This window comes from Electrophorus electricus, chromosome 1 (genome assembly GCF_013358815.1).
Source record: "Electrophorus electricus isolate fEleEle1 chromosome 1, fEleEle1.pri, whole genome shotgun sequence".
Lineage (NCBI taxonomy): Eukaryota > Metazoa > Chordata > Actinopteri > Gymnotiformes > Gymnotidae > Electrophorus > Electrophorus electricus.
The window spans coordinates 17,671,965-17,699,334 of NC_049535.1; the positions used below are offsets into that span (position 1 = coordinate 17,671,965).

Consider the following 27,370-nt stretch of genomic DNA (forward strand, 5'->3'; position numbering starts at 1 on the left):
ATCCTTTCAACATCATTTTGACCACTTCATAGAATAATGTTTATTACAGATAAGCTGTTTGGAAGTATGGGCGTATTTTGAGATATAATACTTGGGATACAGCCTTATCCAAAACAAAACGTAAGATTTTATAGATAGATAAATAAATATCTATCTCAGAGAAAGAGAAATTGAGAGAGAGCGAAAAAAAAAATCTATCATTACAAGATTATATGTGCTGGGAATATCACGGGAAGTTGAATCCAGGATCTTGTTGATAGAATCTTCCTGTACTTGCTGTGCTAGGTGAGGTACAGACTCACATTTGGACCATGGTGATGCAGCTTGTCTAGAACAGTGAGCTTGTAAAAGACTGACAGATGTGATGCCCTATGAAAACTGTTTTTTTTTTAAACATCTGCAACAACAACAACAAAAAAGCATATTAAGATACAACCTGGGTATTTAAGAGTCAACTATGCCTCAGGTAATTTTATACAAGGGTTTTATTTAAACACAAAACTTTATCATCATCACCTCACATTGTAAATGTGACCGAATAAAATTGACTGGGTACAAAAGAGAACTACAACATATATAAAAGATACAAAAGCCAACTGTTGTAACACAAAAAAAACTGTACTTTTGCCTTGAGCATCATTCATACTACCTGAAAAACAAACTTAAAACATTTCAAATGACAGCATTTTAGCATTTCTTCGTCTTAGGTCCACGTAGTTTGAAATGCAGGATTCGACTGTTTATATAATAAAGAAAAAGAAAGAAAGATTGAGAGATATGGGGGTGGTAAACACTGTCTGTATCTGAGACTGTTAGCAAGCATTTCAGTCTGTGCTTGTTTGGCATGGTGATTAGCTGGTAAGCACACGCAGGATTCCAGCAGGGAGGGTGGAAGGGGGGAGAGAGAGGTAGCTACAGCGTCTTTACATCACACCTCCCGTCTGCTGCTGAAATACATCAATCGTGTCTTCATCTTCCATTTCCAACTGTCAGAAGGAAACAAGACTCATTCCACACTTTAATACACATGCTGAGTCAGCACTATAAGCATCAGTATAACATGATGTAGGGTCTGGACGCTGAATCCGGCAGCAGACGGGTCATACCTGAGCAGGAGTGTCTGTCTCATTGATTGGCTGTCCATCAAATCGGAAGCGAATCTGCCTCATTGTAAGTCCCTGTAAAAAGGTCAAAAACAGTGTGCCATTAGCGTCACTCTTCATTTGTTCTGTGATCACCTTTATCAGACATTAGACAGGTCTTGCTCATCTAATGTCACGATATGAGAAATTCAGACCTCACCACAATGTGATGGGGGTTTCCTAGAAGCATCACAGTACAGCATCTAGTAGAGCCATCAAGCCTTCCGGGATCCGTGAAAGTGCACATTGTTTAATCCCATCTCCCAACACAATTATACCAGCTATTCAGTATTCCTGATGGCTTGGTTCAGGGTTGGGGTTTGCTGGGAATAGGTGAACCACCTCTTCTGAGTAGTGCTTTATCTGACAATCTTCTAAGATATTCTGTTCCATAATTAAATGTCACTCAACTCAGGTTCACTAAAGAAAAAGTGGTAAATAAATCTGAGGCTATGGGGCCGCTGATCTGGCGCGCTTACCTGTCGTTCACAGTAAGCCTTCATCAGTTTGCTGAGTGGGGTATGCCGCTTGATTTTAAACTGGACCACTGAGCCATCTTGTCCAGCCACTTTGAGATTTATGTGCTCGTTATTTTCAGTCTTCACGCCTTCCTAAAAAATAAGAAGAAATAAATGTGAGGAGTCAGAGTCTGTCTCCATGAAGAAGCCAGTAAATAAGTCTCCCGTAATTATACACAAGCTCTAGAGTTCCAGAATCCTCAGAAATTTTCAATGCCTGAATTATCTGACAACAGTAATTAGAGATTTCAGAATCTTGAGGTCATGGTTCCTAAACAAATAATGATTTTGTACTGGCTGCGTAGAAACATGAAAATGACCCTGAAGCTGAGATTTGGTGAATCTGTGGAGCGGGAAATTAACACCCATCACAATCAGAGGTTAAAAAATCGGGCAATCACTGCAAGGAAGCTGCCAACCGAGCTGGTGGAGGAGGCGTCCGCAGTAGTAATGCTCATAAGCACACGCACAAATCGCACAAGACGTTGAAACAATTACCAAAAGCCGGGAACTACGAACAAATCCCTCTGGATTTGGGTCAAAAAGAAAAGAAAATCATGCATGACATATTTCGATTTGCAAACTCGTTTGAGCACCAAATAAAACTTAATCGCTGATGCAGCTCATTTAAAATCGGAATTGTAGAAAAGTAATCCGGCTAGCGAGTTAGCCGGCCCGAGTCCTGCTAGGATAGCCAGCCAGCAAGCTAACAGGGCGAGCCGCATGGCTTTAGGAGCTGCTAAACACCCAGGCAGAGCACGACGCCTTCATAAAGACGGAACGGCTCAGTCACGAGGGCCAATGGCACATATGATGGCAATTTTCCTCCAGCTTCTCACCTTGGGCTTCTCGTCAGCCATCGCTGTTGTCTTCTCCCTCAACAAACCTGCTACGTAACGCCACCGGAAATGACGTGGTTCACGCGCTTCCGCGTTCCGTCGCGAGTTCCTGTGTTTAAAGCGCGAGTGAACTCCGAAGGGGCTGAATGAACACGCGCATGGACGTTCAGTAGGACTTTTATTTTGCTATCAAGCGCCTAAAGCTAAGCAGTGTTATTATATATTAATGTAATGGTCTAAAACAAAAAACTGCTCTAAAACTGTCAAAAACGGTGGAGGCGATAAAAACATGTACAAACAGCAATCCTGACTCATTTACTCCTAACATAACATTAAAAACGATAATACTGTAACATACACAATCCAACTCTAAAAAGACTGCAGGAAGTTTCCAGTCATTCACTGGACTGCAGGACATAGCTGTAGAACTAATAAAATACCAAATTGAACAGCATAAATTTCAGAACATGCATTTCTAAATATATTAAATAAATACAATGAAATCAAACAGCAGGCATTAATTAAAGAACTGTTTGGTCAAATTAAAAAGGTAGCATGCTGGTACAAAGTTAATGGCCAGATACTATACCATTATAAATATTTAACTTAACCCCAAAATTAATTTAGCTCTAAACAGAATTATTTTGAGCAAAAAAGCAGCAAGTTCATCCTCAACACTGCTTCATTAGTTTCCACATCTGAGGAGAAACGGGATTCATAAATCACAGATGTTCATATTAACTAATCAATGCTAACAGAACTTAATGATCTACATAGATGAGACATTGACACATTTGTTCATGACAGAGGTTTCACTATGACACTCACAAATTGCTTTTTCAAGTGATTCAATCTGATGGTTTTGCCACTGGACTGAAATAAATCCTGAATTTCTTGGTTTTATGATTTTATGAATTCCAGAAGCAAATATCCCATCACACAAACAGGTCTCACCCCCCCCCCCCCCCCCCCTTGAGTCTTGGTTCCTCCCAAGGTTTCTTCCTCATACTCTAGGGGGTTTTTCATCACCACTGTCACCCTTGGCTTGCTCACTGGGGGCTTTGACTCTGGGGGCTTAGACATTTGCAAAGCTCCTTCAACTGTTATAAAAAGTGCTATGTAAATAAACTTGACTTGACAAATTAACCTTTTTTTAAGTTATTGCTATGGTTTCCCCATGTATCTGACTGTAGTTTGGTTTAGGGCTCTTTCAGATGCAAACTTCCTGTAGTACACACTAGGCTGCAGCACTCCCCTCTACAGACAGCCATTGGGTGCATTAGCTTAAAGACAGCTCCGCGTAACATAGCCAAGACCTGCCCCTGCAGATCAAATGCCTTGCCCATTTGAAATCTAACCCTAATCCAACATGCCTGGCTCTATACTCAGATTCTTCTGAAGGCCTGGATTATCTGGATTAGGATGTATCTGGACTCTGCAGTAGAGTGGATCTCTTGCAGCTAGCCTTGGGATCTGTGTGTCAGAAGGAGCTACAGCCGGCCCCACCTATCCACTGGGGGAAACGTATCCACTTCACCTGTCTCAGTGCATTGGTGATCTCCGAGGACAAACATCAGTTTGTACCTCATCCGCGCCTTCTCCTAAGAACAAAATACATGTTTGTTATCCCATCTGTATAATATCCAAAATTATATAGTTAATACTGACAACAAGAATCTTAACTGGTCACATTTACACCTTCTCTCCCCTTAGAAATAGAAATAGAACATCTTCCCCCCCCCCCCGATGTTCTAGATTATCCTCAGTCTGGACCAGCAGCTGCCACAAACGTTCTCTGCCTAGTTTTAGCACTTTGGTCTTAAGCGCTTTGTGCATCTGCAACCACACACAAGCTGACATTAATCTGCAAATGGCTCATCTGCACCAGAGTTCAATATCTACTCCAACAGCACCAGAGTTCAATATCTCGTTTGTAATCACTGATAGATAAGAACATAGGTATTCATTAAACACAAGTGCCGTAGTCCTCGAGGCGGGGATGGGACATTTCATGCTGAGGTATCATAGCGATTGCAAATCACTCTGATTCGTCACCTACAGAGTATTGAAGCTTGTACCAAAGTGACTACTGACACGTAACTAATGGTATGCAAAGTCTCGAACATCATCGAAACTCTAGATGAGGGTAGGAAGGTTTATTGGCGCTACCATATATAAGCTATAAGAGGGTGTAAAAATCATGGACATCTTTTTACTGGAAAACCACGAATGTGGAAAATGTGAAAGCAATGAGGTAGAAGAAATGTGTATTCGTTTCAGAACACTTCAGCCTGTTGCCTCCCAATATATTATATTATACTGTGTGGGAACATATATCTAAATAAAATATTTTTGTAGCACTTTAATGACTAAACATAAGAAATGGGGGGGAGGCATGCACAAACAAGAAATCAATGGAGGACTGAATGTTGAATAGTTTGCACTTCAAACTAAAAATTGCTCCAATTTTTCTATTTTTTACAGGCACAGTCAGGAAGATTCTCCAAAAGCACTGGATTTAATGTCTGGAGTTTCACACTAACAAATATTCAAGTACTTTGAAATGCATTCATGGCCAACTTCACTGAACCTCTTGGTGTAAGCAAAAGCAACTGAGAACAGTAACATGCAGGACTTTGGAAAAATTCCCCACCTGGGACTTTGTGCTTACCTTCAATGGGTTGGCCAGCAGCATGACTTGTGTAATGGCACTAGGGGGCAGTATGGGGTTGAAGGGTGCCATCTCTGTGCCTGAGGGTGGCTGCAGCTTCACTCTCATAGACTGTCAATCACAGACCCACAGAGATGAAGAACACGTGACTGAACACAGCATCAGTGTTAGCAGGAATACTTGTGTTACTCACTCGTGTTACTAAAGCAAAAATGACACACAAAGTTCTCACAATCAGCAAGCTAATGCCCCTTTTTTTAATCCAACTTTCCATAAGTAATCATTTACCAATTCCTATCCTGTAAACGCCCCCCGCCCGTCACGCCCAGTGATGGAGGGAGAGGGCTAACGTACTTCCTTTGAGACATCGCAGGGAGCTACTGCATCTTTACAAGCTGCTGTAATGTCACAGGATGGCTGAACACGCTCGCAAAAGAGTGCCAAGTCCAACAGACAAGTCAGAGTTGGCATATTTAAGTGTGATATAAGAAGAGTGAGGCCAAGGTGCATTAGTGTGATTTTTTTTTTTGGTTTAAGCCTCAAAGAAATCATGATATACTGGATATAAGGGTAAAAAAATTATTACAACTGGCTGTTGTCAAGTGCAGTATGATTAACAGGGCAGTTTGCCATCACCTTTCGAATCAAATACACCTATGCAGTGTCCCACTTACAGGTAGCAGTGCTAGCCTACTTGGGTGAGTACATCAACCACACACATGAAGTTCAGCTCAGATACTTTAAAGCGCACCAAAGCAGAGACAAAAGACAAAAGAAATGTCACATCACAGAAATGTTTTCATCATAACACTGGCTGGTCTATAAGGTAGTATACCAGTCACCAACAGGCTCATAGTAAACAGTCCAATAAATATTGATGAGTGACGGGTTATGATCCTACGACTTGGCAAACCCCCCTTCCTGCCCTTACCTACTTTTGGCACAGCTGCATGTAGTGTCACGTTCTTCACCAGTAGAGGTGCTGTGTTCAGCATGGACACCACCATGACCAGAACATCAGGTCGCCCAGGGGGACAGTCAGAGGCAAAGTGGAGGATGACGCACACGCCATCCTTATCGTAGGCTGTCACAGGGCTCTCTCTACCTGGGAACATTCACTTTGTCATTTAAATCACATAGACGTGCCAATATAATGGTTGTTTTATTACAGAGTAAAATATGTTTAAACACCTGCCATATGTAATATCTGTAGATTTCCAAGGTACCCTATTGCAATATAAGCATTTTCAAAACAATACTAATTAGTTGTATTATTATCTAAAGACTATAAGGTTTTCTTAAATTATTCTACATTCATTAATATGCACTGTCAGATTTTCTTATAATCCAAATCCAATTTCAGTTGCGACATATTTATGTTTTCCCCTTTTTATGAGATTCTGTGTACACGCATCTAATCAAATCTAATCAAAGCTATGTCACCCTGTTGTCTTTGGACTCACTGGGTCTAATGGCATCCAATGGGACGAAGACGTTGGCCAGGGAGGGTTCAGGCGGCGGGCTTGCAGTTCCTTGCCTGGCAAGCAGAGGGGATGATAGGAGCTGGAGCAGAGGGCTGTCTGGGCAAACGGTGGAGTCCGGCAGCTTATTGTAGGGCAGTGCAGGAGGAGCGCCAGCCACCCCAATGGGTAAAGAGGACAGGGTGGTGCTATCTCCACCCATACACAGTACACTCCCACTCAGACTTGACAGACCACTGTAATCAAGCAGAAATAACAGGATTTAGCTTTGGACACTACAAAAGATCCAGAAATCAAATCTCACCAGTGTTACTGTTACATTGAACTTACATGGGAGTTGGTGGGAAAAAAAGCTTTTAATACTCACAATTAATGCTAATGCTAATTTAAAACATCAGCAGATATGACAGTACAGTAAAGCGTGCAGTAAGGTAGTTATAGGACACACTGTTACCCAGCCTCTTAAAACAGCTATATACATGAACAGTCCATTGTGCAATGCTCCCATACACAGGTTCTGATTAACAGGCCACAATCCAATCACAGGGTTATAACTGTTGTTTAACCCTTTGTTTTTAACAGACTAATGGCTGAAGAAGAGAAAGCCACATTGTCACTTATCCCCATGTTCACGACAGCTTCTAAACTACAGCCCACCCGCCAGGCTTCCCCAGGTCCAGCAGAGCCATGTCTTGGAGTGAGCTGGAGACAGACGAGGCATGGCTAGGACGGGGCAGAGCCGCAGCTGCCTCGAAAGATGCCGGAGCGCAACTGGAGTCCAACGGTGAGGTAGGTCCGGTGGTAGCTGGGTCAGCAGACTGGAGGAGGTCTAGTGGAGGTGCACTACCCACAGGATCCATTACTGGATTGGGGCTCTGATGGCAAAGGGGGAAGAAGGAAAAAAAAAACTAAGAATTCACTTTATATGCCAGGTCTTTAAGTGAAAGTAATTAAGGGAAAGCTGGTGAATTGGGTCCTGTTTTAATAGAACACTGAAAAACTGAACACACTAACATTAGTGTAACCTGTTTTGGAGCAGGGAAAATATTAAACTGGGGAACAGAGGTATAGTGCAAGACTGATGTGGGAAACACTGCTGTAAATATTGTATTAACGACATGACAGACGTACCTGTAAAGATGTCCACTGGTTGCTCAGTTTGTCTTCTCTCCGTTGCATCTGATTGACTGAAGACGTGACTGGATCACAGAGACCTACAACATATGAACAATGAAAACTCTGTTTCGTAGACATCATCCTTGTAATACCGTCATTTCACGAGTTAGCATCTTCACAGAAACATTTCACTGCTAAATCTAACTTTACCTAGGCAAAGGAGTTCTTCATCCATGAGAGACATGCAGTTCGGCGTCCTGTCCACGACTGGATGGTTAGGGTTGCCCTTCCCACTGCTCCGCAAGTCGGGCTGTCCAGAGGAGAACCAGGCGCAGAGAGGAGGTGCTTCCAGGACAGGCTCAGGCAGGAAGAGGTCAGCAGGAATGGACTGTGTGGTTTGAGGGGCCGGCGAAGGTGGATCCGGCGGACTGTGAACGCTCAGCCCAGTCAAATCTATCAAAATCTCTGACGAATTCGCATTATTGGTGCCTGAACACAAACAAACAAAGAATTAAATGGAAATAATTTAATTAAAAGGAAAAGGAGGCACTGATGAAAATGGACCAGGAGGAGAGGAGGAGTGCTGCATAGTGTTTACATTTTGACGGCAAACGTCCAGAAGTGTCCGCACGGACATCCTGCCCTTCCACTACGGCCTTATAGGTGCTAATAACGTGTGAGAGGTCGTCACTTGCCTGCAGAATTTCACCTGGGGACATGAAGGATGGAACGACTTGACGCTCCCATCCTGAGAGGCGTTATTTTGCAAAGCGCTGCAGAAGGCATTATTTAAAGGCGATCAATAAATTAGCACGTTGCTGTTCACAGCGTAGCTCCATGTGAACAGTGGCAGTTGTAAAACTGTGGCAGGTGTAGCTCAGAGATTTCTACCTAAGCTACCGTCGTCGTCGTCCTCCGTCTCAGTGGCCATCTTGAACACTGCTGTTCTCAGCTTATCGCAGTCATCGTGCAGATCCTGCGCCCCCCAAAAAGAACAGAAATAAATAAATGGATAAATATTCACATATGTCTACAAACACACTCATATTTAGAGTAAAACTCAAAAGGTGAATAAGCAACGTTCTTTTTTTTCCCCCTCATCATTTTTAGACAATGTGCTTCTAAATCCCATTGCACTCTTGATTTATGGTCTTTCCCAGTTTTATCACATTTTTACTTACAAGAACTAAAAGGCTCACAGACACCCCCCCCCCCCCAATACGAGCTAAGGGAAACCCCGTTTAATCCAGTTACACACCTTCAGGAGCTCTCTGTCTGCCAGGGTGGCCTGCTCTCTGTTAAAGTGGGTGAGCATTTCATTTAAGAGTTTCACACTGGTGTTCACCTCCAGTAAAGTACTGGTGCGCTGGGACTCTTTCTGTGCCCTCACTTCATCCTGAAAAAGACACACATGCACTAAACCAGGTACACTTAAATATCTTGGACTTTAATCATGACAATGTTTTATTTAGATTGTTACTCCATGCTATGTATGCAGGTGCAATTATAAGATGCACTTGAACAGGCTTGAAAAGTCCTCTGGTCTTCAGGTTGTGTGCATTATCGTATCCAAAATCTCATCCAGCATGTCTGGCCTCACCTCTTTCACCATGTTTTTGATGAGGCGGTTGGCCTCTTGTAGATCCTCTGGCTTCTTGCTTTTCAGCAGTTCTGCAAGACGCTACACATTAAACAAAAAATAAAGAAAGAAATAATTTTAAAAAGTAATCATTTCACCCAGAATTCCAAACCAAGCAGTTAAAAATAATCTTCATGAAACCAAAATCTTCATGAAAGATTCATTATATGTCTGGTAATGACTGAACAATAGACTTGCTCTTTAAGCTACTTCTTTAAATGGAGTCATACCATTCTTGTCTTGTAGGATCAGGACACTAAAGACTTTAAGGTTTTTCCATTTTAACATAGTTAATATGACCCATCAGCTAATTATCAAGGTCTTTATGAGACAGCCGAGGTGTGTCAGAACAGAGCAAGCACTGAACGGAAGCAAAAGCAGCACGTCTAATGGATGTTTTCCTGAAACTTGTTAATCCTGGTGGAACTTTACATCTGAGCCTTACTCTACTCTTCTCTTCATTGTCAAAGATGGGATTGTGAGGCCTCTCCGGTGGGCAGGCAATGAGAGTTTTGTCAGCAGAAACCTCTGGGTCTGTCGTCACAACACCTAGTGGAATTCAGAGATTACAGTTTATATAGGTGATGGCAATTACAGTAAAATGAAAATTAAGTAAATGTTATGATTATGTAGTGATGAAATACCTTGCCTCTTTAGCATCTGATAAGCCTCTGTAATCTTTGCTTCATCAGGTAGGGCAACTGACCAAATGAAAAGCATCTCTATTACTTTTGTTTTCACACTCTCTGATACTCTGTCTCCTAAGTACTGCAAAGGACAAATGAACAAAAGAATGAACGAACGAACACACGAACACACACAGTTGAGTAACGCAGCATTACCTCATGAATGAATCACATGGCCTACAGAAGGAGATAAGCATCTAGGCTCACCTTGGGTGATACGACTTTGATCAATTCATTTAAAAACCTAAATTTTCCAACTTCATTATGAAACCTTCTTCCACAGTTTTTCATGCAGGCTTCTAAGACCTGCAGTATCAGATAATCAGAGTTAAACAAATGTTAATCAGTATAAAACTACCCATATAAATATCTACATATTAAAACAAAACAGTAGGTCACCGTCAGGGCTTGTAAGGACTCCCATTCTTGTGGTGACTGGATTTTATGTGCTAATAACCTCACTGATATCTGTGGACTGAAAAGACAATTTTCCAACATGAGAATTAAAACTCTATAGCTTCGTATAGTAACAAAATATACAGGAATACACTTGATAAAACTACAGAAAACTCGATCCGCACCCTTCAAGCTCTTGGTTGACTTGATCACAGAACCCGAGGATATATTCCCAGTCTTCCTGCCTGTTGGAGGGGTTTGTGGCTTTGTCTAGGCGGAAACCAAACATCAGAGCAGCTACTTACCATCATAGTCATTCTCGTTGTAACAATGAATAAATATTACGCGATATTTTAATAACTTTAATGTCGAGTTTGGCGAACAGCGGGCGTTGTGGAATAAAAAAAAGGAGCAAAATAAAAGTTTTGTGGGTTTAGTGGACGTGTTTATGGTACGGTTAGTCAGCTAGCTAGCAAGAATCGCAGCCAACGTAGCTAGCCTGCTATCTTGCTGAAGTTGATGAAGTATTTGGCTACAAAATTAAAACAGCAGGACTTTGAAGTTTTTAATATCACTAAGAGTTATTTACAAGAAGGGAGTCTGAGCAACGGCTCCCAGGCCTCAGTACTCCGGACAAGGCAGCTAGGGGAGGTTAGCTTGACACTAGCGTCCGCTACTTCACTACTGCTCTGTAACAAGACTTTAAGACACTCAGACTCTTATCAGACACGGTGCTTAAGCCTTTCCAGGAATAAAGATGTATGCTTATGCGAGTATAATATAGTTAAACATTTATCAAAAAGTGACGCTTCTAAATCTGCAGTTACTCACTTAGCCACGATTCTAATGACTCGCCTTCCGTATCCGCCATGTTTGACACTCGGAAAAGGGGAAGACTTTACAAAATAACCCAACAAAACTGAATACTAAATATCCGTTTATTTTTACAAATATCACGGGTACAAAACATTTTGAAAGTGATTCTCCAGACACCAAGAGGGTTTTGTACAAAAATCTAACCCACACGTCCAAAAGTCAATTTAAAAAGACATTTCACAACGCTGGTGAGGATCAGAATATAATTGGAGTATATTCTCGAAAATATTTAAAACAAAGATTAAAATAAGATTCCTTAAAATTGAGAAAACATTAACCTCAAATTATTATAAAACAACCAACCAGTCAACAGCAAAAATAAACTGCTGTTCAGTCAAATAAAAAAAGAAGATAAAATAACCAGAAAAAATAATAAATAAACAAAAAAAATATATAATGCATCAATTGGTTTCCCACAACCAGATATAATTGGTCTTTAAGGCTCTACTCACTGTCTCACGCAACTCAGTCCTCTGAGAATATAACAGAATGACATTTCTGCCTCCAAACTCAGATGATCAGACACACATGGGCAACTGGCTCTCGTGTATCCATATTATTTAAGTGCTTGGGCCTCACACCCAAACTTTTCACACACTGTCCAACCAGTCCACATCAGCCTCAGAGAGAGATGCCTGACCCCGGACGCTGGCAGGTGGGGCATCGGTCGACCGGGAGCGGAGCGACGCTCTGCCTGGCTCAGTCCACGACCTCGCTGTAGTAGTATCGCTGGGCAGAGGCACTCAGGGCCCAGCCGCTGGCCCGGAACTCCAGCACCTCGAGAAGCAGAAGGCGACTCATGGAGCTCAGGCCGTCCTGCAGAAGGAAGCCGTCACGCAGCAGGCAGAAGAGCTCGTCCATGCGCTGCAAGTTCAGCTTCTCCAGCTGCTCACCCACACGGTGCAGCTGCAATGCCAGACAGTCCACCTGGCAAATGCATGCACACACACACACACACACACACACACACACACGCGCATGCATGCACACACACACACACAGGTTTAACTTGCGTTCTATTTCAGAGTCTTAAATTTGGGTTCTCATAAAGGTGTCTTTACAGTCTTAAGAACCACTGGGAGATATAATGTTCCCTTTTTACAGACTAGCTTATGTATCTTGTAGGTGCATTTAAAAAAAAGTTATACACCATAGTCAGTCATTTGCCATATACAATGTGTCAGCCACCTTCTAGACTGTTTATCGCTGATCAGCTGTAGACCACCATACCAGGGGTGGCTGTAGGCCATTCTTACAGCCTCTTCACTGACACAGTAGTGGCACAGCAGTGAGGGTCAATCCTTGGCCGAGAGTACATCCATAGTAGCTAATGAAGAGCTGGACGATGGCTAACAAATAGAAACTGATGAGCTGTACTCTGTAACTGTACATCTACATCAATAAAGTAGGTGGTGAATTTATATTACTTTGTCAAGGTGAGGCCAAAATATGGGCTTGAATAATTGTTCTGACTAACAGTAGCCAATACATTACTAGAACCATGCAGGTGTCTGTTATTAAGAACACTTACAGGTGAACTTAGGTGACAGGAATAGTGAATGCAGCTCACTCACACGAACACATCTCCTCTGTCTGTGTTACACAGATATGGAAAGAGGCAAACAGGAGTACAGAAACATGTGTAGAAGTAGACAACGGTGGGGTGGGTAGAGAGAGAAGCAGGTTTGGAGCAGAGCAGTGGTTTTCCACCCCAGTCCAGGAGCTTTCCCCTGCTGTAGCACACCTGCTCCAGCTCACTGGCTTACTGTCAACCCTTTCAGCGGTCAGCGGGGTGCAAGTCCAAGGTGAGGGAGGAGTTAAGAGACATGAGTGGGGTACAGAGAGAGGGGGACAAGCATAGTGAACACAGCACGTTCCCAGTGCCTCACCTCATCTTCATTCATCAGAGCGTCTGGCCGAGCCAGTCGGAATAAGCAATCATACACTGGATCCACCAGTGCGCTAATGGGGGCATTGTTAACCTGCACAAAACACACAATTCAAACCACCAAAACTTACTATGTATGCAAAACACAACACCACCTATTTAGCTTTGAACTTGCACATGCCTAAAATTAGGTACCCAGGTAGTGTGTGCACAGGTAAGGTACCCAGTTTGGAATCCGTGGAAGAGGACTTACTTTAAGGTAATCAAATATGTTACAGATGAACATGACAACGCAGACCCACTCCGAAATGGACCGTGCACGTGTCTGTTCCCTCTCCATGAATTCCTGCTGAAGTCGAGTGAGCAGGTTTCTCCGGAACACACTTGTGTTGCCTTTCTTTGCCTCCGTCTGTGACACAGATATTTAGGAACACACACCAGGGACATCATTTAAAGAAAATAACACTTCTTTAATGAAAGGACCTTTGCTAAAGTTGAGGGCAAACTTTTCGTCTGAGAAAACGAATTTAGCAATGTGTGCTGTCAAAACTTTGTGGTCATTTCAGTGGACAACCACCTGGGCTTAACTAACAGGAACACAGTCAGAGGAGAATTGGTCACTACTGGCTGATCAGAAGGCTGAAGGCACACATGAATGCAGAACAACTAAGGGCCAGAAGAAGCCATACCTGTACCAAGACATAACAGATGTGACCCGCATCTCTACACAAGGATCTATCTTTCAGCGACTCATTCACAATGGCTTCAGAAAGCTTCCCCAGGTCCACTGTGGAAGGGTCTGTGAGGGGCAGAAAGCACATTTAAAGCACAGTGTGCTAGTTAAAATATCAGCTGGGTTTTTGTCACAAAGAATCAGTGTTGTATAAGTTAGTTAAATAAATATTTGGCAGCCACTAGCACAATATTTTTCACAGACGTAGCTAGCTAGCTAAATCAGACTTACCGCTCAGTGCTGCTTTGAGAATATTCTGAGTTTCTGTGTCGAAATCCTGGATTTTATAATCTTCCAAAATATTCTCCATGCTGGCTACTAGAGGCGACGCAATTCAAGTTAGAACCCCAAACTTTGGGGCGCGAACAACCGCAGATAAAATAGTTATGGCTTACATTAAAAAAAAAAAACTTAACACAGCCTAGTGTTAGCAGCACTCAGCTAAAGTATTTGTGTACTTCAGACCCTCTCCTAGATAATGCTAATGCTAACGGTAGCTTCTCTGGGGTAAATATGAACCCACAAACCTAGTTTTCTAACCGGCCGTAAATGCGGACGGGCTAAAATAAAAGCATCTCACAGCACCCTATGCGTTCCATAACAAAAACGTTCACTGTGCTCATGTACATTAATATCATAAAGGTGTAATCAACCATACAGCTAAATAATGTAGCTAGTAACTCACTCGGAATAGTTAGCTACCGTTAGCTCATAAGATAGGTTAACGTTGCCACTGTTGGATGGGTGTGCACATGCGCGATAGTTCTAGTTCATTTCCATTTCTATTTCTATTTTCTGCTGCTTTCTCCACAGGTCTTTAACTGCCAGTAGGGGGAAGCAACAAACGGATTATGATAGGAATTTCTTTTTTTAATATTCAGTGCGATGCGATATGGGATTTTTATTATTATTAAAATGCAAGTCATCACTAATGCTCTTGCAAATTTCATGGTCTTTTTCCAGGTCGTGGCTATAGACCACCAATAGCTGAGAGGTCAGTCTATGTCGCACCAGCCAGAAACCTACCTGCATTTATATAAGGCTTGCTTGCATGGCAGGCATACAGAAAAGTCATGTTTATTACACTACCACCATCTGAGTGCATGCTATTACATATTATAAAAACGGCACACCCTTTTCTGGTCTGTACTCTCTCGGCTGGACTTGTACCAACAGAATTCTCTCACTAGCTCAACCCTGGCTTACGTTTGCATTATGTTGCACCCATGTAAGAGTGACTTAAATATGTTTTATTATGTCAACGCAATTATGTCAAACCACCAGTTTGCCACGGTTAAAAAATGAACAGACATTAGTTACAATGGGTATGAAAACCTTACACTAAGTAGATCAAACTTAAGAATGACACTGCTTTACTGGAAGGAAAATACAAAACAGGTCACTAGGGGAAAGCATAGCAGACCAGGAAACAAACAAGTTCAAAGAGATAAACATGCTCCTGCATTTTTTCCATCTCTAGCTTTACATCATAGACAGACCATGCTCAGCATCAACCTTTTACAGTAGTACCATGCGAGTTTGTTTGACCGGTTACAACAGTACCGTGTAACTGTGGACGCTCCCAGAAGTGCTGAGAGAAAAACAAAAACAATCACCTTCCTTTTATTGAACTTTATACTCATGGGGGGGGGAAATGGGTAAATCAACACAATACACTTTGCTCAGTACGAGAGGCAGGGACGCTGACGTCAGCATTCTGACACGGCGCTCTGGTCTGCAGACTCCATGGGCGAAGGTGTGGGTTTCACACTCAAAATCAATCATGGCCAACGAGAGCAACACGATACAAGCTTCCAGATGAGAACGCAACTTCAAAACAGTAGCAGAGCGGGCTGGAACCAGGACGACGAAAACCCGAACAAGGTCACCACTGGCAGCCTTTACTGCAGATCTGCTAGACTACTACATAACAGACTTATTGAATAAGGGACACGAGTAAACATGGAGTTGTAGCTCGACAAGTGCTACAAGCCCCACCCCCCGAAGGTCCTCAGCGGGCCGTGGGTTCCTTCACAGTAGAGGAGAAAACACTCCTTCCATCCTGTGTACAATCTGCCATCAGAGCATAGGTTCTAAAGTTGCGATGAGTCGACAAGGCATGGGGATACAGTGACGGCCATTTCGTGACATTAGAAATTTACCATTTTTTTTCATGGTTTGACGGACAAAATGGAACATTGTCAAGTTCAAAGGTCTTAGTCCTTGGTTGTGAAAAGAAACGGAACAAGTTAGAATGTTTTCTCCACAAAACGTTTCTTTCAGCTGTATAAAAAGATAACAGCAGATTGCTAAATCAGCAGCAGTCATTCAAATTAATTGATAACCATGATTAATAATAATTAAAACTGATATACAAGTCTCCAGCCCTCAATCGCATCTTGATACATCATACAGAACATCTAACTCTAAACATTTCATATATTCAAATAATAAGTAAAAAATCTAATCTGAAAATGTTCCATTTTTTAAATATGCAAAATGTCCCACTACACGTCCAAACATTTTAGGAAACCTCTTGGTTAGTGGTCAGTTGTCAGTTGGAGATCTGAACCTTTCTTCTCTGCTTACAGTTTAAACAGAAGATCTATAGGAGATCTTCATGTCCATGGCCAAGGCTATATAGAACACCAGCCTGGAGCTCATGGCCTTACAAGGTGCTCCAGTACTTAGAGTACTTACAGGCGGTGATGGAAAGGCACAGAGCTGGGCCAAATGACACCACCTCAGCAGGCAGCAGCAGCTCCGCCCACTGAATTAAGCCCCAATTAACTCCACCTACTAAAACACCAATCAGGAGGACTTGTAGGGTTAAGCAGCATAAGAATGCATCACTGCCAACCTCTTCAGTCATCAGCAGAGAAGCTGGAAGGGCCTGGTAAAAACAGACATGAAACCAGCTACTGGATGAAGTTAAAAAACTGGACTGGAATTTACTTGGCAAAAAATGATCCAAGATGTTGGCGCTATGAAAAACAATGACTAACGTCACACCCACAGAAACTTTAAAAGAGCAAATCATTATTATTCGGATAATCTCAGCTGGGGGTTGAGAGGCAGTGAGAATTTGGCCATTTTCACAAACATCCCTGCATACTAGGGCACCCCTCAAATGTAGCTAGTCACTGTGTGGATCCTGCCACTGGTGGCTTTACTGAACTGTTCAACTGAGCTCAACAGAGATCAGTAAACTACAAAACAAAAAACCATACACCACACAGCATGTTCCTAATCCTCACTGAGGTTTCACACTAATGTCCCACTACTCAAACAGCCAGAATTTCTAGTGTAAATTCAGTAACCCATGACATCACTGGTCTCACGACATCACTGGGTATTTTGACGATCTTTGCCTCTAATGACATCTTAAGAGGAGTAAACGTGCTGATCTATACGCTAAAATGAAAATTATATTATTACTGATGCTCCGCCTCACTCGTGTGAAAACAGAGACTGCAAGACCGCACAGCAAGACGTAAAAAAAAAAACAACAAAAAAAAACACTGCAAATATCCCTCTCTCCCCCTCTCCGAGTTTCAGTCAGATGGCCCAACACCACGCACAAATCTCAACTCTGGGCCTCTCTCCCCCTTAATGCTATAGATAGTCCATCATCCCCCCCTTCACAATAATTTACATTTGTTTATTTGTAAAAGATCTTTTTCATGCTTAGTGTAGCTGACTGTGAGAGACACAGAAACAGTGAGAGGCAGGTAGAAAGCAGCACAGTTAGAGGTCTTTTGAGACTGCACCAGAGCTTCCACACTTCCCACCACACCAGCAGGCTCGCTCCTCTTCCAGCCAACTGCCACCACCCACCAATAGCAGAGCACAGTTCCGTCCCGCTTGGCCAATCAGCATTCAAGGCACCAATCCGGCATTTTTCTCCTCTACTTCTCTCCATGGTCCCTGTTTCTATGGCAACCCAGCTGGAAGTCCTCATGCGCTTTAACAGGCAGATTCTGTTCACTTGACTGTGTTCTTGTTTTTTTTTTTTTTTGTTGTTGCTTTTCGTTCATTTCTTTTGTTGGCTTGGAGTTACATGTTTTGAGTAACGGGAGTGACGTAGTTGCGGGGGAACATGCCGGTCTGACCATGACAAGCACCCTTCCACCAGTTGGGGTCCGAGTTGTCGAGCACCTGGATGAAATCCCCACGTCTGAAGCCAAGCTCTCCCTCCTCCTGGGGGTCGAAGTCGAACAGAGCCTGCACGTACGTGGAGTGCTACAGAAACACACAGAGCCCTGGTAACACATCAACCTCCTCACTGTATCATCAGACTGACCACATTCAAAGCACACTCATCACAAAATAAAATGAATAATAAAACTGATAGGAGCTTTGGAACTTGGTCGGAAAAGGAATTCTCTGAATTTATTTGTTTGTCAGCGTTTCAAATTTTAGGAAAACACAGGGGGAAAAAAATGTGTTTTTTTATGTACAATTGTTCATTTCCATAAAAGAATTCTGTAAAAGAATTTAACACTAAGTAAAGGTAGTCTTTGGAACAGTAAGCACCTGGGTATCGGTTTACAACAGTTCTACAGGAGTTCTGATTTCCAATTTTATTATCAGCTAACAGTAGTGAGAAAGACGGAATCTCCAACTACAGCATGGGCCGGACTCACCTGCGGCACTTGCTCGATGTCACGCAGGAATATGGGCTGGTTGCGGGAGACCGAGGTGGAGCGATGGTAGTCCACCAGAGAGTTGAGCGAGTTAAACTTCACCACCCACAGGAAATATTTCCCCGCCCCATCACGCAGCACTTTGAAGTGCTGGACGTCGTTCCCGAACCTGAGGAGAGGACACGCGTTCCGGGACTAAGCACTCCACCGTGGTGGGAAGGATTTTGGAGCGCTCAGAATAAACTGTATTCAAATAACTCAAATCGGTGCGACTGCTGTGGCGTCTCCAGCCACGTGTGGAAAGCTGGGAAAGTAATTCACAGTGCTGGCCCAGTTTCAGCACTCAAAGCAGCACCAGGGAACTGGCAACAGCAGCCATTTCTGTGCCATTACACAAGCATTTTACTCATATTGAAGTGCCCGAACAAATGCTTGATTTAATTGAACCGTTAAATGATCTTTCTGCTGAACAGCAACAACATACGGCTTAATAAAACGGAACCGAATTAACACCCGACAGAAGCGGAGAGCCTTACTTCACGGAGAGTGAGAAGTCTCCCGGGGCGCTCTCACTCTCTCTGATGAGAAACGCACCGTCGTGCCTCTGTTTGTTCAGCATCTCCTCGGCCTTCGCTCGCGGGATCTTCCCATAAAACCACCTGTGTGTGTGCACGAGCGTGGGGGGGATGGGACATAAAACAGGTCACAGTGAGCCACAGGCACAGACACTCATCAAAATACAGTAAAGCAGGCTGAAATCAGCCATCCGAAGGCCCACAAAAGACATCTCGATCTCCATTTTGACAAACCGGGCCCCGATGGTTTGTTTGTTAAGGAGAACACGGTGGCACACGCAGTGTAAAAGTGCGTGACATGCACGTGCATGCTCACAGTCGCATTACAGCTGGAGTCCTCTTCACATCTGAGCTAGGCGAGTTCTGATGGGGTGAGGATCAGAACCCTTTATACACCTGTGCGGTGTGTTTAGCTGTTAACAGAGGTCTTTAGCAAATCTAACGCTGCAAAAACAGGCACTGTGTGAAAACAGGCAGGCAGCTCAGAGCTGGACCTCACACTACGCCCTCACCACAGACAAAGCGCAAAACAACCAAAAAAAAAAAAAAAAAAAAAAAAAAAAAAAAAAAAAAAAGGTGTGGGAACTATATCAGCACAGCCAAGTGGATGCAGCCTGGGAACCGTTACAGTCGAACACTGAGGTGCAAAGAGATTAAAACCTGATAAAAATTAACTAAATTATTAAATAAGCTTTATCATTTATGTTGATGTTAATAATAATAACGTGTCTACTTCACAAAAGTACTTTTAAGCAAGATATGTGATGAGGGCCTCATAAGTAGATGGAAGCCCAGATTTAAATGGAAAATCAGACTCCCTTTTCTCACCTCTGACTATCAGACACTCAGTGTGCTTTAAGGAACAGAACAAACTGGGTGCAGCAGGGAAAAAAAAAAAAGTGAGCTTAAGACTGCAGGCTGGGCTTCAGCGTTATGGTCTGCTGTGTTCATAGTCCCGTCGAATCAACGGTCCCGCCAGGCGCAGCTCACTTACGGATGTGGCCTCATCTCGATGTAGTTCTTGGGGATGAACCCTTCCTTCCCGTTCAGCTCAGCCTTATACCAGTTCTGGTCGCACTCTTCATTCAGCACCTAGAGTACAAAGAGAGCAGAGTTGTGCGCTTTAGTTTTATTTGCAGAGGTTTTTACAGTTACAGTCAGGAATTGCTCCCAGCTGTTGGTTTTAATCACTCCCCACCACAGGTCCATGTGTTTACAGTATTTTCTGTCTGTAGCAGAGCCGCTCCCTCGCAGCAAATAGCAGTTTAGCCTATCCCAACAAAGAACGTTTTAGCTCCGCCCTCAAAGCTGCAGTTTAGCACCTCCCTCTAAACTTTCTGCTTTTTCCCCCCTGGCTTTTTAGGGCCAGCAGGGATGGTCGTGGTGTCGTAACCAAGCAATCTGTTCTATAAATAACGCACAGGAAATCGCCCTCATTTCTGCTTTAACCCAAACATCCTGTGTACATAAAAACTCCTCTGACCATGACCACGCATACACTGGAAAGCCTGCCACTAATAACCCACCCAAAGACCCGAAGGCTTCACAGCAGACACCAGATACGCTTGTCCTTCCGAATCTGGTTCAATCACAAGAAACATCAGGCTTTCATTAGGGTTGCATGGGAATATACCGCACAGCGCCTGTGAAGGCACTGTCTGTAACTGTGCCAGCTAGTCGGCATGCCCTCGCTCACCCAAAACCACCGTTATAAGCCACGGCATGCAAAAAAAACCATTAAGCCAAGGAGGAAGAGGGAAGGATTTGTTCTGGAAAGTTGTCCCTGACCCTGTTCCCTAGTGCAGCTCCAAACACTCATTAATCTCTTCTCATTTGCAAGGCAAACACAACGATATTATAAGCAAACCAAGTTGGCAAGCACTCGAGTGCAGCAAGCCGTGGAGGGGCAGTGTACAGTAGCCCTACACTGGTACAAAGTACATTATATAATTAAGTCGCATGCTCTCATAAGTACAGGTTTTTTTGTTTATTTGTTTTTTTGCGTGTGATGAGAGGGTCCATGTGTTGGTGGAGAGGAAAATGGACAAAATATGCAAAATCTGTCCCGGGGGGGCAGAGAGGCAGGAAGTACCATCTTTTCCAGCAAAGAAGATTTCAGGAAGACATTTTACCACTCGTTATATAAGCATATCTGTTCAGTGCTTTGGCAATAGCTGCATATCACAATTCACACCAAATAAAGCTATTTGAACTGAGACTGAACCAAATTGAAGGAGAGTGAGAGAACAGGCATGAGAGAGAGTGAGCAAGAGAAGTGTTTGGGGGATTTATTTAAAAATAAAAAATACATTTTAGAAGTATACCAGTCACATCAGCTACAAATGGGTAAGAAATGTGCCATGAAGCTTAATTAATTGAACAGAACACAAAAAAACATGTGTTGAGGCAATCAAAATGAAGCTTGGCAACACTTCATCATGACTGGTGAAGGCAGCATTATAAACAAAGCACCGTCACTGGCATTAGGCCGTCCCACAGGCTGCTGGGAAAAGTAGTTTGCCATTTCTAACCAAGGAATCACAGCTGAGGATCACCGGCTTTCACATGCTTAAAAGGAACCCCATTAAAAACATGCTGACGAGGTTGAGAGGTCAGAGTTATATATATGTGTGTGTGTGAGTTGAATGGCCTGGAAAATACACCAAGGTAATGAGGGGAATTTCTATTACACAAGTGCAGGTACCTGCAAACTTTCCAACCAGGCTCGTCAAAGGCAAATGTCAGACAAATAAATGAACAAAAATAAATAATAAAATATAGAAAATATAAAAATAAATAAATTTAACAATTTAAAAAAAATAACCTGCTAAGAGTGTTCACATCACCATGTAGGGTTATTACTGAAGGGATATTATATTGTAGGGAAAAATTTAAATGGTCATTAGCAACCAAGACAGCATGACAGTCTTATACTTATAACCAAAGAAGACCAGAATAATGACGTACTATTGCCAGTTTCGTAAACACCGTAAAAGGTTTAGTGTTTCTCTGCTGATCATGAGCTCCAGCCGCAGCCTTGCAGCATGATTAACTCCAGTCCACCTGCTCGATAACGAGAGACGGCGATGAGATCACGGTTGGAGCAAAAGTGCCTCACTGTGTCCCTCCACCAAACCCTCAAACCTGTCCCACCCTTCTCTGTTCTCTCTCCTGTGGAGATCCACCGGCGGGGCGCGTCAGCACGGTCTGTCCGACTCGCCCACGCTCCGCCCAGCGGAGGGCGCGGTCGCACGCGTCAGCCGGCGATCTGCAGAAAAGCCGCGAGCTGGAGGCTCGTGAGTGTTTCGCTCGGTGGGAAACTAGTCAGTGTCTGCCTGCCCAAGCTATGTTGAAACAAAACAAGGCCACTATGAGGGGGAAAAAACCCCAAAACAATCAGGAATCAGGTCATGCGGGATGAAAACACAGAAAAGTCATAACTACGGCAACTCCAAGCCCCGCCCCCATCATCACACATGAATCATCATGCTGACTCAACTAGTAGGTTTGTCTGTTGCTACAATACCAGCATCATTTAACCAATAATGATGGCCCTTCTAAAACAGCACTATATATACACACACACATACACACACAGACACATTTAACATACTTAGTTTAGTAACATCTGAGCTGTCATATCTTGATTGGTGTCTTCCTACTGCCAGAAATGGAAAGAATGAACCAACCCACGCTGCACCTCTTCTCATTGTTCTCTCGGGGACCGGCGAGACTCTCAGAGACATGCCTTTGCGGTACTTTCTGGGCCTGAACTGTGTCGTTTTCTCCAGGTACCTCGGGAGAAACATGGTAGGCACATCTTAATATACATGTGACAAAGGTCTGTGGGAGTGCGTGCTTAAGTTAAAGGACACCAGTTTGGAAGTCAGGAACCAGTTAAGAGAGGCATAAACAGGAAAGGAAACCCATCCAATTGATGAAAGTCACGCATCTGTAGGCCAGTAACGCGACACTCTGGGACGCAGGAAACACCAATGTGGAAACTCGGGGCGCACATTCGAGGGAACCCACCAAACCATGACAGAGATAAACCTTCACCATTCACTTTGTTCTCTCTGTCTGTATCTATGCATGTGGTGTGTGTGTGGGGGTGTTTGGTAGAGTTTCAGAGTGAAATGTTCAAAGCAGCACTCAAATGAGGTGAGCCATCACACAGTGATTAGAGCGCTACCTGGCACAGATCCTCTTCAGAGACATGCTCCAGTCTGAGAGGTATTTCCTAAGGAAGAGGGAGGGGCTTACCCACAAAAAATCAAAGCTCTCCGGCCTCGTCCCAATTTCTGGATGCTCATTTAACAGGAATTTTACAAATTTCAGTCAGGCTAATAGTTCAGTAGACATTCAGTTCAGCACTTGAAATGTAGTCTGCCAGGCTTGCTACACAGTGCTCTGCTACATGCATCACACACACACTTGCGCTGCGCACTTACATGCATGCACGCACCTGCATTAAACACACCCACACCACACAGACGTGTGTGCACCTCCACGCGCACACACGCATTAAACACACCCACACCGCACTGAGACGTGCATGCGCACACGCGCCTGCGTGCGCAGACATTCCCTGCAACCACATGGACAATTTGGTACTGGTGGTTTTCTTTAGCAGGCTTGAACACAGAGCTAAAACAACACACCCAAACCACTTCCTTCTTACCTCCACACCCCCTATCCCCCATCCCACGCACCCCTCTGACGGGCAGAAGTTAGAGAAAGATTGCGTTCTGAGTGAAGCCTAACATTCATCCAATGTAAATTTGTGGTGATGTGCTACAAATACTTTTGCAATTATCTTGCAGTGAACTGAATTGGACGAGAACAACTTTAGGATACGACAGTCTGACATGCGTAATAAAACTCAAATATCCAAATGTAATCTTGGACTGAAGAACAGTTCTCAAGTTAATTCATAATCCATTGCAACCTTTGCTGTGTGTCTGGACCTGGGGTTCAATTCATGGCTAGAAATCTGCTTGGAATCAGCTGAAAGACCAGCAGACAGGGAAGAAAAAAAAAAGAGAGACACACATCTACAGTTTTGCATAAACAAACACGGCGAGTGAAAATGGGTAACCACTGAACCAGTAACAACACACAAAGAAAAATGCTTCGGTCATATGGAAGAGAGCATGAGAAGAGAGAAGATCCATTAATGCTGCTCTCCGCTGCTAGTCGCCAAGCTCTAGGTTCTAATCTTTCCCTATAAAGCCCTTTCCTTCTGCACCCAAACGCCAGCTTGGCAGAGCCACTGAGCTCATGCACCTCAGAACCCTCCTGCTCCTACTAGAGTCTCAGAGAACTGCCCAAGAAAGTTTGAGGACTCTAGGAATGCTCTCGGAAGATGGGTATGGAAGCGCGGGGACTGGTCTGGAGCTCCAACGAGCACTTTCCTTCTGAAACGCAATTAAGGCGGTTTGGCGTGGAGTGCAGGGCGGTGTCAGGCTTGAACATATTCCAGAACTGCAAGCTCAGAGGTCTCACTGCAGGGATCCCCACACCCACCTGCTCCTCCACTCCCACCTTCACCTCACGAGGCTGAGTACAGAAACACAGCCCAAATAACAGCACCTCTCTGAATCAGCTCTTGCAGCCATGCCAGCTGGTCCCCCAGTGCAGAGGAGGAGAGGAGAGCTCATGTTCTCCTCAGGGAGACCGATCCGATAAAGGGACGAATTAAAAGCCTTTATGGAGACTAAAGATTCAAACCGGACTGGACCATTGAGAACAGGGGGGACGGAATAGCAACGCAGCTTTCTGCAGTCTAAATTCAATCAGGGGTGGAAGACTATGGCAGACGTTGAAGCCTCAAACAGCAGAGGAGTCTCGGCCAAATGAGGCGAGCTGGAGGATGGGGGGTACAAGAACGTGCGTTTAATTCAGAAAACAGGGCCTTCGCGCACACGGGGACACTGGTACAACACTCCTCGATTAAAGCTGAGTGTGTCGGCAAACGGGCGTTTCGTCGCAGTATTTCTACAGTAGGCTACAGAGATGTTGAGTGTGTGCACCACTTAAGGAGGCTGGTATATCGAGATAAAGTTAATCAAATTCAGTACGCGGTGTGCTGTCGATGAAGAACCGAGTCAGATTCACGAGTGACTGCAAATGTGCCAGGAGTTGGTCACTACGCGTACGGGCACACTGTTGGGCTGTGCGGTGTGTAGGTACAGCTGCCTACAGTTAGTATTTACGTTACTGATAATCGATAACTACGGTTCCACTTTGGTAACTGTAGGAATCGTTAATGACAGCACAAAAGCTTACGGTCTACTCGTACGACACGACGTGCTTTATTCCGCGCAGTTCCAACACGCAAAAGCGCGTCGCCTTCAGCTTACCTTCAGCGTCTCTCCGCGTTTGAAACTTAACTCGTCGTCCGCAGTGGCGTTGAAGTCGTATTTGGCAATCGCCTCCATGGTCAAGGCGGCACAGACGCTCGAGCGCTGCACGGTCCCGCTGCGATTGCGTATGATGTCACTCTTTGTAGAACGCAACGTCAGACCGGGAGAATTCCTCCAGTTCCGGTCGGGTCTCCAGTGTCCGTATCCGCGGGGAGGCCAGCCGCCTTTATCCTGGGGACAGAAGACACTACAGCGAGATGGCACCACCCGCAGCGGCGTAGAGCCACACATACGGTGTGTGGATGGTGTGCGGGTTGGCGTCCGCTGTGTAGTGCGGGTCTTAAGCGGACTCGGGGTCCGTATGACTGGGTTAGAGCTCTTGCTCGGTTAATACTCCAGAGTGAGCATCAGATCTCATTTCGTGACGGGCTGTGTGTGTGTGTCCGCTGCGACATGCACACTTAACACCGATACACTCCTTTCTTGGCACAGCACTTAAATATAACTTTGCAGCAAATAGCGATTCATGGGAACCGCGTTCATCGCAAACGCTTATACATTCGCAAATAACTACTCTTTATCAGCCGGGAAAAATGATAATTCATCAAAATGTCACTTTAACTAGGCAGCTAAATTAGTGAACGAACCAAAAGGGTTACTCACCCACTGGTCTGTACTTTACAAAAACAAAAACATCACAGAAGTAGTATTAAACGATTCATTGTAGCCTACGTCTTCATTTGACGACCCAAAGCAGCCAGCGGTAAGACTGCAGGGATCCACAAGCCGTGATCGCCGTTACTGACTCTGAGCGCTCCGGACACAGCACAGGGAGACTGCGCGCACTTCCGCTTCCTTTTCTTTGGATCCCTGGAGAGAGGCGGCATGTCTGCGCAACTCCCACTGCACGCCAGGAACAGGGCTCTGCAGACGGGAGGCGTGGGCGTGCCAGAATTGGGGTGCGGGCGTGGTACAGGGGGATATGGGCGTGGCACGGGAGCGAGGGCGTGACAAAGGGGGAGTGTGGGTGTCACAAGCGGGGATGTGGGCGTGCCGAAAGGTTACTCCCATGGGCCAAAAATGGTGTCAGTTATGGTGTCACATAATGATACAAAAAGGTTGTCGATGTTGTGCCGAATTCCGACACCGCGGTTGAATCTTACATTCACTTTCAGCGCCCAAGGACTCTTTACCTTTAATTAACCTGAAGAACAGAACTTCATACAGTATCTCAGTGAAGTTCTGATTTTTAAATGTTGGATTGGTCTCACTTTGTAAACTAATTAGGTCATTAAAAGATCTGACTTAAGTGGAAAAATAATATGCTTTGCTAATACAGTGGAGAGGTAATGGCGACTTGTGGCATCAGTTAAATGTGTCCTTGTTAGGACCTGCTCTAGTTACGCCCTCCAGCTGCTGACTGGACAGAGTCTAGGTCCTTCTGTAGGAGAACGGCAGATACGACACCCGAACTCACTCAGCAATTACGTGCGTGCTTCCACTTACTGCTGGCACTCTCCTCCTGTCAACACCCGCACCTTTAGACACACACACACACACACACACACACACACACTGTCCTTTGGATACGCCCAGCAAACCTTCGAAACGCCCACTACTCCGACACAGGAGTCGTTAATGAAATTCCAGAAGTCCCTGTAGAAGGCTATTTTAATAATCTGATTATTTTATGCTTCATTTTCACCTCAAGCAAAATTCAGATGTCAGATGTCACCAGGGCTAATTGTAAAGCCTTTTTCCTTTTTTTTTTCTTTTTGCATGAATCCAGTTTTATAGGA

The 27,370-nt window shown here is 44.1% G+C and overlaps 4 protein-coding genes across 6 annotated transcripts; all 4 read right to left on the bottom strand.

Annotated features, from left to right (window-relative positions):
- Positions 1-467: 467 nt before the first annotated feature.
- Positions 468-2,606, bottom strand: sumo2a (small ubiquitin like modifier 2a). Its single transcript, XM_027021946.2, has 4 exons — positions 2,500-2,606; positions 1,622-1,753; positions 1,107-1,178; positions 468-986 (listed from the first exon to the last, which is right to left on the bottom strand). Exons 1-4 carry the CDS (start codon positions 2,518-2,520, stop codon positions 924-926), a joined length of 288 nt encoding a protein of 95 aa, XP_026877747.1. The 5' UTR covers positions 2,521-2,606; the 3' UTR covers positions 468-923.
- Positions 2,607-3,487: 881 nt separating this feature from the next.
- gga3a (golgi associated, gamma adaptin ear containing, ARF binding protein 3a) lies at positions 3,488-11,385 on the bottom strand. Of its 3 annotated transcripts, none has more exons than XM_027021943.2 (17): positions 11,320-11,385; positions 10,674-10,758; positions 10,492-10,567; positions 10,300-10,398; positions 10,051-10,174; positions 9,852-9,955; positions 9,368-9,448; positions 9,026-9,163; positions 8,659-8,743; positions 8,366-8,476; positions 7,978-8,256; positions 7,783-7,865; positions 7,309-7,526; positions 6,634-6,887; positions 6,106-6,275; positions 5,171-5,281; positions 3,488-4,100 (listed from the first exon to the last, which is right to left on the bottom strand). In XM_027021943.2, the coding sequence occupies exons 1-17, from the start codon at positions 11,357-11,359 to the stop codon at positions 3,990-3,992; spliced, it is 2,169 nt and encodes a 722-aa protein (XP_026877744.2). In that variant the 5' UTR covers positions 11,360-11,385; the 3' UTR covers positions 3,488-3,989. The 3 variants fall into 3 exon arrangements, with proteins under 3 accessions (XP_026877744.2, XP_026877746.2, XP_026877745.2); XM_027021944.2 differs by having other exon boundaries at positions 4,014-4,100; positions 6,102-6,275; XM_027021945.2 differs by lacking the exons at positions 10,492-10,567; positions 10,674-10,758; positions 11,320-11,385 and having other exon boundaries at positions 10,051-10,107; positions 10,300-10,329.
- Positions 11,386-11,408: 23 nt separating this feature from the next.
- Positions 11,409-14,726, bottom strand: mif4gda (MIF4G domain containing a). Its single transcript, XM_027021968.2, has 5 exons — positions 14,217-14,726; positions 13,942-14,051; positions 13,506-13,661; positions 13,254-13,346; positions 11,409-12,291 (listed from the first exon to the last, which is right to left on the bottom strand). Exons 1-5 carry the CDS (start codon positions 14,293-14,295, stop codon positions 12,064-12,066), a joined length of 666 nt encoding a protein of 221 aa, XP_026877769.1. The 5' UTR covers positions 14,296-14,726; the 3' UTR covers positions 11,409-12,063.
- Positions 14,727-15,214: 488 nt separating this feature from the next.
- On the bottom strand, positions 15,215-26,437 carry grb2a (growth factor receptor-bound protein 2a). Its single transcript, XM_027021942.2, has 6 exons — positions 26,235-26,437; positions 25,569-25,802; positions 20,201-20,298; positions 19,168-19,290; positions 18,632-18,800; positions 15,215-18,227 (listed from the first exon to the last, which is right to left on the bottom strand). Exons 2-6 carry the CDS (start codon positions 25,644-25,646, stop codon positions 18,042-18,044), a joined length of 654 nt encoding a protein of 217 aa, XP_026877743.1. The 5' UTR covers positions 25,647-25,802; positions 26,235-26,437; the 3' UTR covers positions 15,215-18,041.
- Positions 26,438-27,370: the final 933 nt, after the last annotated feature.

Excerpts from the sequence above, each read along its gene's own strand:
- grb2a (XM_027021942.2), bottom strand. The coding sequence starts at position 25,646 with ATGGAGGCGATTGCCAAATACGACTTCAACGCCACTGCGGACGACGAG. Across the intron at positions 18,801-19,167 it reads GACTTCTCACTCTCCGTGAA|GTTCGGGAACGACGTCCAGC; the intron begins GTAAGGCTCTCC and ends TCCTCTCCTCAG. Across the intron at positions 18,228-18,631 it reads ACATCGAGCAAGTGCCGCAG|CACTCCACGTACGTGCAGGC; the intron begins GTGAGTCCGGCC and ends GTGTTTCTGTAG.
- sumo2a (XM_027021946.2), bottom strand. The coding sequence starts at position 2,520 with ATGGCTGACGAGAAGCCCAAG. Across the intron at positions 1,754-2,499 it reads TGGCTGACGAGAAGCCCAAG|GAAGGCGTGAAGACTGAAAA; the intron begins GTGAGAAGCTGG and ends CTTATTTTTTAG. Across the intron at positions 1,179-1,621 it reads AGGCTTACTGTGAACGACAG|GGACTTACAATGAGGCAGAT; the intron begins GTAAGCGCGCCA and ends ACCTTTTTACAG.
- gga3a (XM_027021943.2), bottom strand. The coding sequence starts at position 11,359 with ATGGCGGATACGGAAGGCGAGTCATTAGAATCGTGGCTAA. Across the intron at positions 10,568-10,673 it reads GTCAACCAAGAGCTTGAAGG|TCCACAGATATCAGTGAGGT; the intron begins GTGCGGATCGAG and ends TTGTCTTTTCAG. Across the intron at positions 4,101-5,170 it reads TGCTGGCCAACCCATTGAAG|GAGAAGGCGCGGATGAGGTA; the intron begins GTAAGCACAAAG and ends TTTTGTTCTTAG.
- mif4gda (XM_027021968.2), bottom strand. The coding sequence starts at position 14,295 with ATGGAGAATATTTTGGAAGATTATAAAATCCAGGATTTCGACACAGAA. Across the intron at positions 13,347-13,505 it reads ACATATTTGATTACCTTAAA|GTTAACAATGCCCCCATTAG; the intron begins GTAAGTCCTCTT and ends TGTTTTGTGCAG. Across the intron at positions 12,292-13,253 it reads CTCTGATGAATGAAGATGAG|GTGGACTGTCTGGCATTGCA; the intron begins GTGAGGCACTGG and ends TGCATTTGCCAG.